The sequence below is a fragment of the Lissotriton vulgaris genome, chromosome 3_1 (genome assembly GCF_964263255.1).
Source record: "Lissotriton vulgaris chromosome 3_1, aLisVul1.2, whole genome shotgun sequence".
NCBI classification, from domain to species: domain Eukaryota; kingdom Metazoa; phylum Chordata; class Amphibia; order Caudata; family Salamandridae; genus Lissotriton; species Lissotriton vulgaris.
In genome coordinates this window covers 1,344,321,126-1,344,333,933 of record NC_141689.1, presented here as the reverse complement: position 1 = coordinate 1,344,333,933, position 12,808 = coordinate 1,344,321,126, and the positions used below count along the sequence as shown (strand labels likewise).

The 12,808-nt window shown below is 46.1% G+C and overlaps 1 protein-coding gene across 2 annotated transcripts in view; it reads left to right on the top strand.

Annotated features, from left to right (window-relative positions):
• SH2D4A (SH2 domain containing 4A) overlaps positions 1-12,808 on the top strand; it is a 606,680-nt gene that overhangs the window by 339,265 nt on the left and 254,607 nt on the right. For both annotated transcript variants that reach the window (XM_086961815.1, XM_086961816.1), the window contains one exon: positions 11,389-11,527. In XM_086961815.1, the coding sequence (XP_086817941.1) occupies positions 11,389-11,527 (139 nt within the window). The remainder of the gene's footprint in view (positions 1-11,388; positions 11,528-12,808) is intronic.

Sequence of the window (12,808 nt, the reverse complement as noted above, 5' to 3'; positions counted from 1 at the left end):
AATTAGCTGGGTCGTCCTGACCCCCCTTCTTGAAGATCGGAACGACCTCCGCTCCCATCCAGGAGTTAGGGAGTGTGGCACCAAAGTAAGTTGCATTAAGCAGCGATGAGATAAGCCTCCCCCATTCCATCACATTGAGGCGGAGCAGGTCCCCCGGTAACCCATCTGGGCCTGCAGCTTTATTGGGGACAAGGGAGTTAATCACATTCTCCACTTCCTTAACTGTAAAGAAAAGGTCCTCACTCAACCCAGGGGCGCCCAAGGATGGAAGGACGATCGGACCCAACCTCTCATCCTAGGTGGGAGTATACAGGAGGGAGAAGTGATTAAACCACATCACTGCAGATATATTACATGTTATCAGGGAATCAACCGGCCTATTTCTCTTCCTAACTAAGTCCCAAAAGCCCCTAGAATCCCTCCCCACACCAGCCTCTTTCAGGTCACACCAAAACTTGTCATCCCACTCTTTCTTGGCTTTGCTGATAGCGTACTTATATTCTTTCCTGGCCTCACGAATCAGTTCACAACCCTTAGTTTTAACTGCGTCAATTAATTTCCTTTTCGCCTTCCGACAATTCTTGGAGTACCACCCCGGATCGCCCTTGGGTCTCCAACGTTCACTTGTAGGAGCATCTCGGTTGCGTATTAGAAGTAACTCTCCCAGGGCTTTAATGGTGTCACGGAATAGAGAGGATACCTTAGGATGATCCAAGGTGGTAGTTTCCAGCCTGGACAAAGCCTTAGCCAAGATCAATCCTATATCCTGAACCTTCCTCTCATCCAAGACAACCTTGTGCCATTTGAGGCGCCTCCCACAATTCGAGGGACAAACTTAACCAGTTGTCCGCAGCGCAGGCGTTTCCTGGGGGCCTTTACATGCCGACCACATAGGGGTCCAGGTCAGAAAGTGGGTTATGGTCACTGTCCGCGGTTAAAAGGACTGCCATATCCCGCAAATGGGCCCAGAGCTTGAGGTCCAACATGATATAGTCTATTCTTGATGAATGGTCTACCCTGTTGAACGTGTGTGCTCCTCAGGGGTCCGAAGGTGTTCTCCCATTCACCGCCCTTAGGCCATACTCCAAGGTTAGAGCATTAAGCTGCATAGCCCGTTGTGTCCATCTCTTGATAGGCGCTATTGATAAGGGTGGAATGCCCCTCCTGGCGTCCTCATCTGTAAGACCCAAAATGTCATCGGCCGCCAGGGGCTCAAAAGTGCAGTTAAAGTCCCCGGCGACCATGACATACATATCACAACTGCACTGGCTGAGTTCATCCTCGAGCCCTGATAGAGTTGGGGATAATGAACCCCCTTTGGTGCCTCTAACGTAGATGTAAAAAATCACCAAAGACCGCCCTCTAGGGGGCCCTCTAACAGATAACCTTAGCAAATCAGGAGAATTGGTTTGTCTATGCCTAATGTGAAGGCCCAAAGAAATACTGACCCAGATGGGCAGGCCGCCTGAAGGGCGTCCTCTCCCTGAAGCAGATACGATAGCTGGAACAAAATATGAAATATATCCAGCCTTGTAGCAGGGCTCCAAACACCAGGTCTCTTGGAAAATACAGATCCCAAAAGACTTAATAAAGATGTTCCAATCTGGGAGAGCTAGATTTCTGGAAATGCCCGCTATATTCCCTCTAACAAGCCTCACGATACTGTTGGTTATAACTCCCTCATCTTGGGGCTGCAAAGTGAACAAACTAGGCCCACAACAGGACTCCATTGGTGTGTCCTCAGCCACTACCTGTGTGAAATACTTGTCAATTTGAGAGCAACCAATAACAACCTTGTTCAGTAAACCAGTGGAAATAGAGGGAGAGAGTTCACGAGGATAGAGAAACCCAAGTGGATCCTCATGCACGGTCATATTACAGCTCCCAGGTAGAACGGCTACAACAGGTGGCCTCCTGACAGGTTGATAAACGTCAAGTCAGCAGCCCCACCCCGGCCAACGAGGGCCGTGGCCTGTATTTTGCATAAAAGATCTTGAGGAGGGGAAATCATGATGTAAATACCCATAATCCCTTCCCCCCCAAGTTGGAGGGCTGTTGAGCCATGGGTTTACTGGTTGGGGGTTGAAGTAGCTAAGATCGCGAATGCTAAGTCCTGAGCTACCTTAGATGGAATATTGGTTACAAATAAACCTAGCTACCCTGGCGTCTTTAAAGTTAACCAGGCTACAATCTCCCCTCAAATCCTTAGGCCTGTTGCCTACCCAGCTAACCCGTCTCACATGAAGAACCCGGCCATCAAATGAACTAGGCAGAGGTCTATTTTCCCTGAGCTAAAACATGTTGTTTTTTTTAAGTTTATCGTACGATTCATGTTTACCCTCCTTGAGCAAAGGGACCCCGGTAAGCACAGCTACAAAAGGCTGGCATTCGGGGGGTAGATTAACATGGGAAATGAAGGTAGCTCCCTTCTCTTCCAAAATCTGCGTATTGGAAGGAGGAATTGGATTACAATTCTGAACCGCATTGCCTCCATTGCTGTTATTAGACCTCTTGCTCTGGGCGGGACGACTTTTGCAGGGACCTGAAAACCCTTTAGCCGAATTTGGGATGTTATTACGACTCGTAGGGACATTAGATTGAGCAGAAACACCCCCAACAACAATCCCTGCACTATCATTAGCCCCAGATGCAACCCCTGTAGAAATGGTAGATGCATTCCCCTCTGAAACCCCAGGTGCTTCCCCTGTTATAGTAATAGGAGCATTCACCTCTATAGGTGTTGGATTAACCTGATGGGGTGTATTCCCCACAAACCCATCCTCCCGAATTTTGGAGTGTAATTTAATTAGGGACTTGAGAGAGAAAAAGTTGTCGAGTGGCTTGCTCGAATCTATCCAGCCTCTCCGGCAAACCCTTTACTCTCTCAAGACCTGGAGAATCAGGGATTTCATTGCTCGATCTGGGCAATAGATGGAAACTCAAGTAAAGTTCCTGCAATAGGCGTATGCTGCAGGTTAACATTCGTCTGCATACGTGGGGTGCATGACGACTGCCCCCCAGAAATCCCTTGTAAACCAGATGGGATTTGTCTCGCTACCGTCCCCAGCACCTTCGGTTTCACACAGCCCCTGGTACAATATCCTCTAGGCTTCTTAGGGGGTTTAAATTAGCTACCCCTGTGGTTCCTTATAGTCAGTTTCCTTTTGGAGGGAGCTACTCCTGCTGCTTTATCAGCTGCTACCACTGGATGAACAAGGGAACCCTCTAGAGGAACAGAAGAACGCAAGGGAACAGGAGGGACTGGGGGTTCAACAGGCAACAGTTCAGGCAAGGTGGCCACGATCCCGCAAGGCTCGGTAGAAGTGAGCCTATCCAGGCTAGCCCTTATGGCATTTATTCTTGAACAGTCAGCACCAGGAGTAACAATATCTAGGGGCTCGGCTACGTGTACTGGGGAGGAAACCAATGCCGGGGGCCCCAGCGACGACCGTTTGTGGGTGAGAGGCTCACGAGAGAGGCGACGCTCAGTCATGGCAATCTCTTTCTCAAGGACCGAAAATGCAAGGGTAATGAACTGGTCCATGGTGCCACTTACACAACCCCCTCCCCCCCTCATGCTTTTTCCAGAACGTGTTGTCATTGGCATGGAGAAGCCCACAGATAGGTAAGATCAACCAACTACTAAGCATACAGGTTGGTGCTGACAATAATAATGAACACCCCTGACTCAGTGGAGACCAAACCTTAGGGGGTGACCCAGCCCGGCCCCGTTCAGCCCCGGGCGGCCACAGACAGTCCGCCCTTGTCCCGGGCTTCTCCCGGGACGCTCCCGCGCAGCAGTCGTCTGCAACAACTAAATAGCATGTGGGGTGACCGAGGGCGGGGCTATCAGCCGAGCGCGCGACCAGCTGTATCAGGTCAGGCAGGGACTCCTGGTACTTGGAGTCCCTGCGGGTGTTCGGCACGATCTTCACTTAGCCCTCACACCCTTCCACACGCACACACGGCTGCCCAGGTGATAAAAGGCTCTCTCCAGTGTCAAAAAGTCACGAAGCGGCACCCGCGAAGAGGCACCCGCGAAGCGGGTGCGGCAAGATGTGGGTTTGAAGGTCTCCTCCCAAAGCAGACAGCAGGTGAGTGCTACTCGCAGTTCCCAGAGTCAAAGGCAATCCCGATTCTGGCAGTCAGCAGAGGAGTTTTCAATGTGCGGTGTGGGCGGGGCTATCAGCCGAACGCACGACCAGCTGTATCAGGTCAGGCAGGGACTCCTGGAACTTGGAGTCCCTGCAGGCGTTCGGCGCGATCTTTACTTAGCCCTCACACCCTTCCACACGCACACACGGCTGCCCAGGTGATAAAAGGCTCCCTCCGATGTCAAAAAGTCACGAAGCCGCACCAGTGAAGCGGGTGCGGCAAGATGTGGGTTTGAAGGTCTCCTCCCAAAGCAGACAGCAGGTGAGGGCTACTCGCAGTTCCCAGAGTCAAAGGAAATCACTTTTCGACAAAACTCAATCACTTCTGTTTTTAATTTCACGAAGTCCGTCTGTCTAGTTGGAACAAAGGTTAATCCCTTTGCCAATATTTTTTCTTCATCACTTGTTAAAACTTTATTTGATAGATTAAATATGGGTGATAGGGCTACTTCTTGTAATTTTGTCGTCTTGTCGACATCTCCCATGGTTGTTGGTTGTATCTGGTTTTCCCACTAGGTTTTGTTTGGCCCCTGGCTAAAAAAGACGGTCGTTGGTGCTGCTGTTGGAACCCTCCTCGTCTATTATTATTTCTCAGTGGGGTTGAATTCTCTCCCTCACTACTACTACCAGAGGAAGATGTGTCGGAAAATGTAACACAGTTGTTTTGTGATCTCCCTTGATATTCTTGGAGATGTCTCTTTGCTTCCGGTCTGGTGTAGTAATCCGGTTGTAGAAAAGGGTACACTTTCTCTAGATTGAAATTCTTTTTGTCCTTTTCAAATTGAGCTGTTTTTTGATTTATCGTATAGTCCTTAAACTCTCCAATATCTTTTTGGACTTTTTCAAGTAGTGTTTTTGCATCAGTAATTAGTTGATTTGTCAAGATCGCGGTTTCCAATGTTTCTATTTCTTCTAACTGATCTTTAGACAGTCTTTGAGCTGTTTCAATAGTTAGCACCATCAAGTCCCGGCTACATTTTGTCTCAATGTAGCTATAGCCTTTTTTATATAGGGGGTCCTATATATAAGACTTAGGCATTGCTCATTTGTGCCTATTTTGCTCCTAATACACAGTTGACATGATTCTAAAATGGGATTTCCCTCAGTCCATATTTTAATCTTGTTATATAAAGCTCTGCCTAGGATTTTCAGGGTGTTATCTATCAAGGAGGTTAGTCTATAGCATCTGGGTTGGGAGCAATCACCCTTTTGAAAAATCAGGACCATGATACTTGTTGACCAAAAATCAGGCTTGTGCTTAATAAGATCAATGAGTAACCCATAGGGACCTGGGGCTTTGTTACCCAGGCACTGTTGGATGGCTTCCTCGACTTCAGATAGTAATATTAATATCCCATTAGGGGCCCTATGCTCAAGAAAATCTTCATCTTGTACTGGGGCTGTATAAATCAGTGAGAAATGGGCTTCCCATGCCTCACTGGTTATATTACAGCTTATAGGGTCAGTAACTGTCCAAATGATCTCAAATCCTTAATGGCGGCCCAGAATGTCTTTAAGCTAGCGGCATTAGTAAGAGCATCCCAGCGTTCTGTTAGTAATTCCTCCTTCCTTTTAGAGATTGCTAAATTGTACTTCTGCCTAAGCAATTTAATGAGTGGGTAGCACATCAGTAGGTCGACATGGCCTTGCAGAGCTGTCTGTTAGTCACTGAACACTGGTGGTTAAATCATCTTTGTCAGCGTTGTACAGTGGTAGTGGGCTTCGATAGTATGGATTTCATGGCCTCACAAAGTTTAATAAAAGCACTGATTACCTCAGGATAAGGGTCCTGTACTGACAGACAGGAATCAATGATGCTCAGATTATCTTTTACAATCGTACGGAACAAGTCAGTATTATTGACACCCCGCCAGACCAATCCTAAGTTGTCTGTGGAGGGTGTTAGATTCCTGGCACCACATTCAGTTTTATATGTCGGCCTACGGGACAATCTCAGTACTGTTTTGATTGGGTTGTGATCACCATAGATGGTAGCGACAACTTTGGCATTTAGTAAACAGTCCTCAAGGGCAGGGAAATTAAACCATAATCAATGGTTGAGGCACTAACCTCCCTCTAAAAGTCGGCTCAAGGGGGGGTTATTATCACTTGTTACGGCAGCAATATCCATAACATTAATTAGATTATGGGTTTTCAGATATTCAGATATTCCATTAGGTCCTGGCTTCTATGGCACGGTTGCCCTCTGCTACTGGTCCTTATAACAGCAATGTTTTTACTGGGTAGCTTAGCATAGAAAACACCTCCCGGAGATGCCAGCTATATCGGCAAATTCATTACAAAGCTATAGGGTGGTGACAAATTCAAATAGGTTAATATAGCCTTATAGCCCGCCGTAGAGGGCTATACCAGCTATTAAAGGCCCTCTCCAGCGTTAAAGGCCCCGAGCCGAAGGCGAGGGCCTTTAACAAGGGAGAGGGACTTTAATAGCGGTATAGCCCATCTACGAAGGGCTATAAGGCTATTAGAACATTCTGTCACTAGAGGACAGAATGTTCTAACAAAAAAAACAAAGCCTTTTGGGAACGTGAGGGGATTGGAATCCCCTCAGGATCCCTGAACCCTTTGTTCACAGCCAGAGCTGTGAACAAAGAAACATTGGAATGTTGGAGCTCCAGGCTTATACCAGCCATTATAAGCCCAGAGCACTCCATTGTTTTCCATGGAGCTCCCAACATTCCAATGTTCTAATACAATTTGCATATGGTGTGGACTGAAAATCGTTTGAAAAAATAATTAAATAAATAGAAACACCCCTTTTCTATAATAAGGCTTGGAATTTGTCAATTTATGTGCATAAGTCCTTAACACTACCTCCTGCAGTGATGTTTACCCAGATCGATAGGTCGCCCGAAGGTCAACTAAATTTAGGAATTGGGGCTTCCGTGTTGTAACATTCAAAAGCATCAATATATAAATCTTGGGTGGCCTGGCCTCTTGAAACATAAGAATGTCCTGCTGTCTTACCAGTTTTAGCCAGTCAGGTTAGTGTATTTTTTACTGGAAGCCGACCACGTTCCAGCTTAATATGCTCAAATCTGAATTAGCTGGAACCTTGGTTAGAGAAGCATGGTCATATGTCTCATTTTCAGGTTGAGGGGATACAGACATGTGGTTAGCGCCATTAGGCTCCAGTGGTGACGGTAGTCAATCTTGGGTGTCTAAATCAAACAAAGCCAAAAACCTGTTGTGTGCAATCGGGAGGGCAGGCTTGTTTATAGGGGGCCCAAGACATGGTTTTTAAAAATAACCCATCGGTAATGACCAAATATAGGTTGGTAGTTGTGGTCTCATGAATTCTCAACAAGGATCTTACCATGCATGGTCTGCGAAAGTTGATCACAGTATAGTCTACTTATGTATTCCTTGGTGAAGCTCCAACCCACCCTACTCTTCGAACCATAATGATCTCACTCATATCTGACACGTTGAACCTCCTATTCGTAGATAGCGAATCAAAGTATTTTTTAGGCAGTTGGACCCAAGATTCCCTTCGGTCCCTCTTTTAATGTTATTATTATTATTATTATTATATTCTTATATAGCGCCAGATTCGACCCCCGAAGGGGTATCTCCGCGCTTGCCTTGGGAACCCGTCCTGGCTTTTCCCTGTGAGATAGCCCCTACAGGGCATCCCCAAGGTGAAAGCCATGCATCCCGCTGCGGGGGGGCCGTTGTGGAGATTAAGCAAGCTTAATGCCCAGAGTTGCAGAGTGTGAACCCATGATTAGGTCAGGCACCGAAGCGAGAATTATCAAGTCCATGGACATTTGAGCTCAAGACCCTGCCGCGTCGGGAATTGAACCCTGGTCCCGGGTCTGACCTCTGCTTCAGGGTCTGCCTGCTCTAACCAGTGAGCCACACAACTCTTAAGAGTTGGTACACCTGCCAACACCAGTACATAGGGGCAGGCGGACGGTAGTAGTCCCAAAACATCTGAATTGGGCCCAGGGGGATTCCAGCTAGGGATGTTGAATGCATTTCTACTTGGTTTTCCTGGCCTTGGTTGCTCGCCAACCAATCTATTAGTAAGTTCAAGCATGGGAATGGGCACGTTTGCGGCGGACTCATCCGCAGGTGAAAGGCCATTATTGGTGGAAGAAAAATTAGGTACTACTTTTAGCTTAGGTTGGAAGCAATCCCTCACTTGTCTGTATGTTCTGCAGGAGCTACCAACCAAGGGGCCAGTTGAGAGAGAAGTGGCAGTAGCAGTGGGAGGTGGGTTGATAGTGGGAGGAATGCCAGAGATAGAAATAGACCCCTCCCCCGGGTAAACAATAATTTGGGCTGTCTCTAGCCGCAGGCTAAACATATTCATAAGTGTGTCCAGATAAACTAGGCGTTCCCAAAAAGGTGTACATTTCAAATCTATCATCTCATTAATTTGTATGGAAACGGAATTAATACAAGTATTGAGGAAAATATCCCCAAAGCCCCCATAGTCAGGTGTAAAAGGTGCCTCTTCAATCTGTGTACAGGTGTACAGGTAGAGCGGCTCAACTTCCCATTTGGCGCTGCATCTGAAATGCTGACACTTGACTTTGACTGCATCCATGCAGACAAGCAAGTGCAAGATGAACTGGTCGGGGTGCCGGTTTTCTTTTGGAACAAACAGGCTTCCCAGTCTCCTACCTTTCGTGGTTGGGATTGCCACAGTTGTTGGGGTGCCGATAGTTGACTGAGCCTCGACTGTATCACACCCTTTTGGGCTCCCAATGAGGAGCACTGTATTATTAGGGCCAGACTACTGATGCTGGGAAGTGCATAATATGGTGCTGGGTTCAGGATCAGTAGTAAACCCTCTGGTATAGAGACCGTTCGGTAAACCCTCACTTCCCAAGGACATTCGGTGCTCAGTTAATTCAATCCCACCTGATACCATACTGACCACCCTATCTAGCATACTGTCAATGCTGCTAGTAATTGGGCTTGCAGACCGGTATCACAGTGCGTTTCTCCATTTTGGATGCTCAAGTTCAGTTCTTACCAGTTCTGTTAGTGTTGGCAAGAGCTCACCTAGGACCTCTTGCTTGAAATTACTTGAGAGGGATGGCCCAGCCCAGCCTCTGCCAGTCACTGATGGACGTAGATGCGCCTGTCCTTGGCCCGGGCTCGTCGCATGCCGCGGGTTCCCCAAGCAGCTTTTGTGCGCCTCCTGGCACGAGAAGAGGGCGTGGGCGGCTCCTGCCACAATGCCTGGCAGGTGCTGTGGTCCCCACCCCACCCCCCCATGAAGGTTCAGGTGCAGTCTGCAGTGACGGGCTCCCACGCCGCGGGAACCCGGAGCAACTTTTGTCCACCCCCTGGCACAAGTAGAGGGCATGGACGGCTCCTGCCGCAATGCCTGGCGGGGGCAGTGGTCCCCCCATGAAGGTTCAGGTGCGGTCTGCGATGACAGGCTCCCCTTTTATTTGGTTGCTGCACCATTGAGACTTTGTCAGAATGGAAATGGATCTCAACTGCCTGTCATTTTACACTGTGAGGGAGTTGAAAAAGTTCTGCAAGGAGAGGTTGCTGCCTTTGAAGAAAGAGTTCACTAGTTTTGACCTAAGGCTTGCCCTACATGCATTTGAGTTCAAAAGCTAGGGTAGAGCACCAACAGAAGAATCTGGGGCGGAGTCTGGGGATGAGCACCCCTTTTCAGTTCTAGAATTTGAGAATGCAGAGCTTTGGTACAAACTGAGGATCTCAAACCAGAACTCCAAATGGGCAGTGACCCTTAGAAGGATGAAGAGGTGAATGAAAATGACTTGATAGAGGCTCCATTGGAGAGTGGAGAGCCCACAGAGAGGGTGTCCTCCTCTGTATTTCTCCTCCCACACACACAGCTTCTGTTTTGTTCTTTCCTCTTCCTGTGTCCCATTCCCCCACTGAAACTGAATAATATTGCTTCTTCATGATGTCTTTATGTCCCTTCTCCCTCGTATATTTCATACTTCACCTCTCATAAGGAAACTAAGCATCTGCTGCCACTATTAGCTTTGTCAGACCAAATAGATTTGAGTCAAAAGTATTGTCAAAGCCACTAGTGGTGGGCGGCCATCTTAAAATTGTATTTTGCATACATCCAAGATGGCCAACAAGTCCCATTTAGATTCAATGTGGGGGCCTTTTAGAACAGTAAAGCAATATTATTTTGTAAAATTATAGTTCTATCCTTCAAGGAAGGTTGTCATTTGGCATCTACACAAAATGCGACAGCCAACTTGAAAGTATGCAAAATAGCAATCCTGTATGGCTGCCTTTATCTATTGGCTTTTCCAAAATTTGAATCACAATTCTGCAAGCATTGAAAAAGCTAAGACTGGCAGCGAGCAAGCAATGGCCAAGCCAAGACCAGTTGACTTTGCCAACAATTATTTTGTTGTGTGTTGTCTTCTGTGCTCTTCTTATATAAACGTTGCCATTTCGCAGTCTTTCTTACACTTTTCAATTAAATACAATTTTCAAAATAATCAGAAAAATGTATCTTCGACAATGATGCATTATTTGTATCCATAGGCGGAGAAACACCTATAGTAGTATACTCAAAAACAGTATAAAAGGTGGCTGGCTCTGAGTTACCACTTGACAGAATGGGAGCACCGACACATACAGGCGATAATCCCAATATACCAGTCTTGCAGTTCCCATGCTTTATTTAGACTCAGCACAACCACATGGATTCAATAGAAAATCCTCACCTGGCCCTCCTTTAACCTGATCACCTGTCTGCTGATCCAAGGTGATTGTGGGGTGATTGTAATTGTTTTTTCGTGCCCACATCTGCCATGAAGGCATGTTGGACCTGGAAGGGGAAAACAAACATTGGCCCACACCTGCAGTAGAAAAGTCATAATCAGGGCCTGTACTATTTTGATTTTCGCAAACAATCTATATTTTTTGAGTCGCTGATACCCAAGGGCAGTATCAAGTGTACAACAACACAACTAGAGCCCCCACCCTCACTCATAATACATCAGGCTTTCGACATAGGGTTCACTAGAAACGATCCAGTCCATTGAGGGTGCATCTTGTACACTGTCATTTTATAATACAACACAATACATTGAGCAGACATGAATGCTAAAAACTGGATGTTATTTCTTTTCGCGAGATGACCCCTTTAACCCGAAGACCCGTTCCCTGGACTTTTGGATTTAATGGCACTTAGTAACTAAGACTTCCAATCTGTACTTTAACTATAATCTGGATTTATTTGTGATTCTCATAGAAAAGCAGAACACGAAAACTTACAAATCCCAAAAGAGATACCGTTGCCGTGCCGGCAAAATGTTGTGGGCGGGAGTGAAGAAGTGGAAAAAAAGAATGCAACAAAAGCAGATCAACAAACAACACCAGCCGATATACAGGTAATCATACAAGGATTTCTTTGGGATTCTCCCGTGCGATTTATGTTTATGACCACTGTGTATGAAATGTCATCAAACGTCTAAGAACAATTGCAGATTTATACTAAATGGCTGACTAACACATACACAATGTGTGTTATTAACAAGGGAAACCCACGTGTAAAGAAGGAGCGGTAACTCTAATGGGTATAGGTACTTTATTTTGATGTTCAGAATATGTAATAAGTGATGCAAAGCCTAAAACAAATGGGTGGTGTTGATTGAGGCTGCTGAGTCCATCGTTTATTCAGGGCATCTCCTTAGCATGCAGGTGCAGTCAGCCAGGAAGAGGGCCCGAAAGACAAGAGTGCGCTCACACATAGTTTGCCCCTGTTTGTTCATAATTCACATGAAAACTGCTCACCGAAAGTAAATTATTAATTTGTGACAGGGATGCTTATGCCAGATTAATAGACATATCCCTATTGGGACACAACACAGTTCGACCTCTCATAGCCATGGCACCTGCAGCAGTCAAACCCCCAGGGAGATGTTAGGAACAAAGCATACTAGAAATAGATACCCCGTTATATTTGCTGTGCTTTTATGGATATGGCTGTATCCGAATAAAGTATTTTGGACTTTGAATATTGAAGAAATAGATATCTCATCTATAGACCAAAAGAAGCTGTATTTATTCATGTATGGCTTAGTCCATTTTGAAGTTTGAGGCGAATGAATCTTCATAATGTTTGCATCATACGCCATTGGTAATACACTCAGACGTTTTTGGAACTTCCTCGTTGTATATGCCATTGGACAAGAAATATATTTCACCTGGAGCTAAGGACAAAAAACACACCACTAGAGGAGGACACCAAATCCGCAGCTGGAGCTCAAAAATCTAAATTTGTTACAATAATTCAGTTCGATCTCTGGTAAAACCTAATTATAAAACTACTAATTCATCAACAGGAGCTAATTGGTTAGTAAAATGAACACGAATCTATACATTTTCCTATGTTTATCAATTGAAAATTAAAAGAATCGATACATTCAGCTCTATCTGGGAGTTCGCTAATAACCATAATACTAGTGAGGAAATTAGTTTCGTTTCTTTTCTCATAAAGAACTCTTTTATTAATTTATCGAAGGTTCATACAGTCAGCCTTCGCCCAGTTTAGAAGGCCATGAGGTAAGCAGGAGGTGCTGGCCTCAACTATGGGTTTGTGGCTTTTTACTTCTGATGTTCTCGGGTCCAGCTTACTATGAATCCTGAACAACTGGTCTAAGGACCCCTAC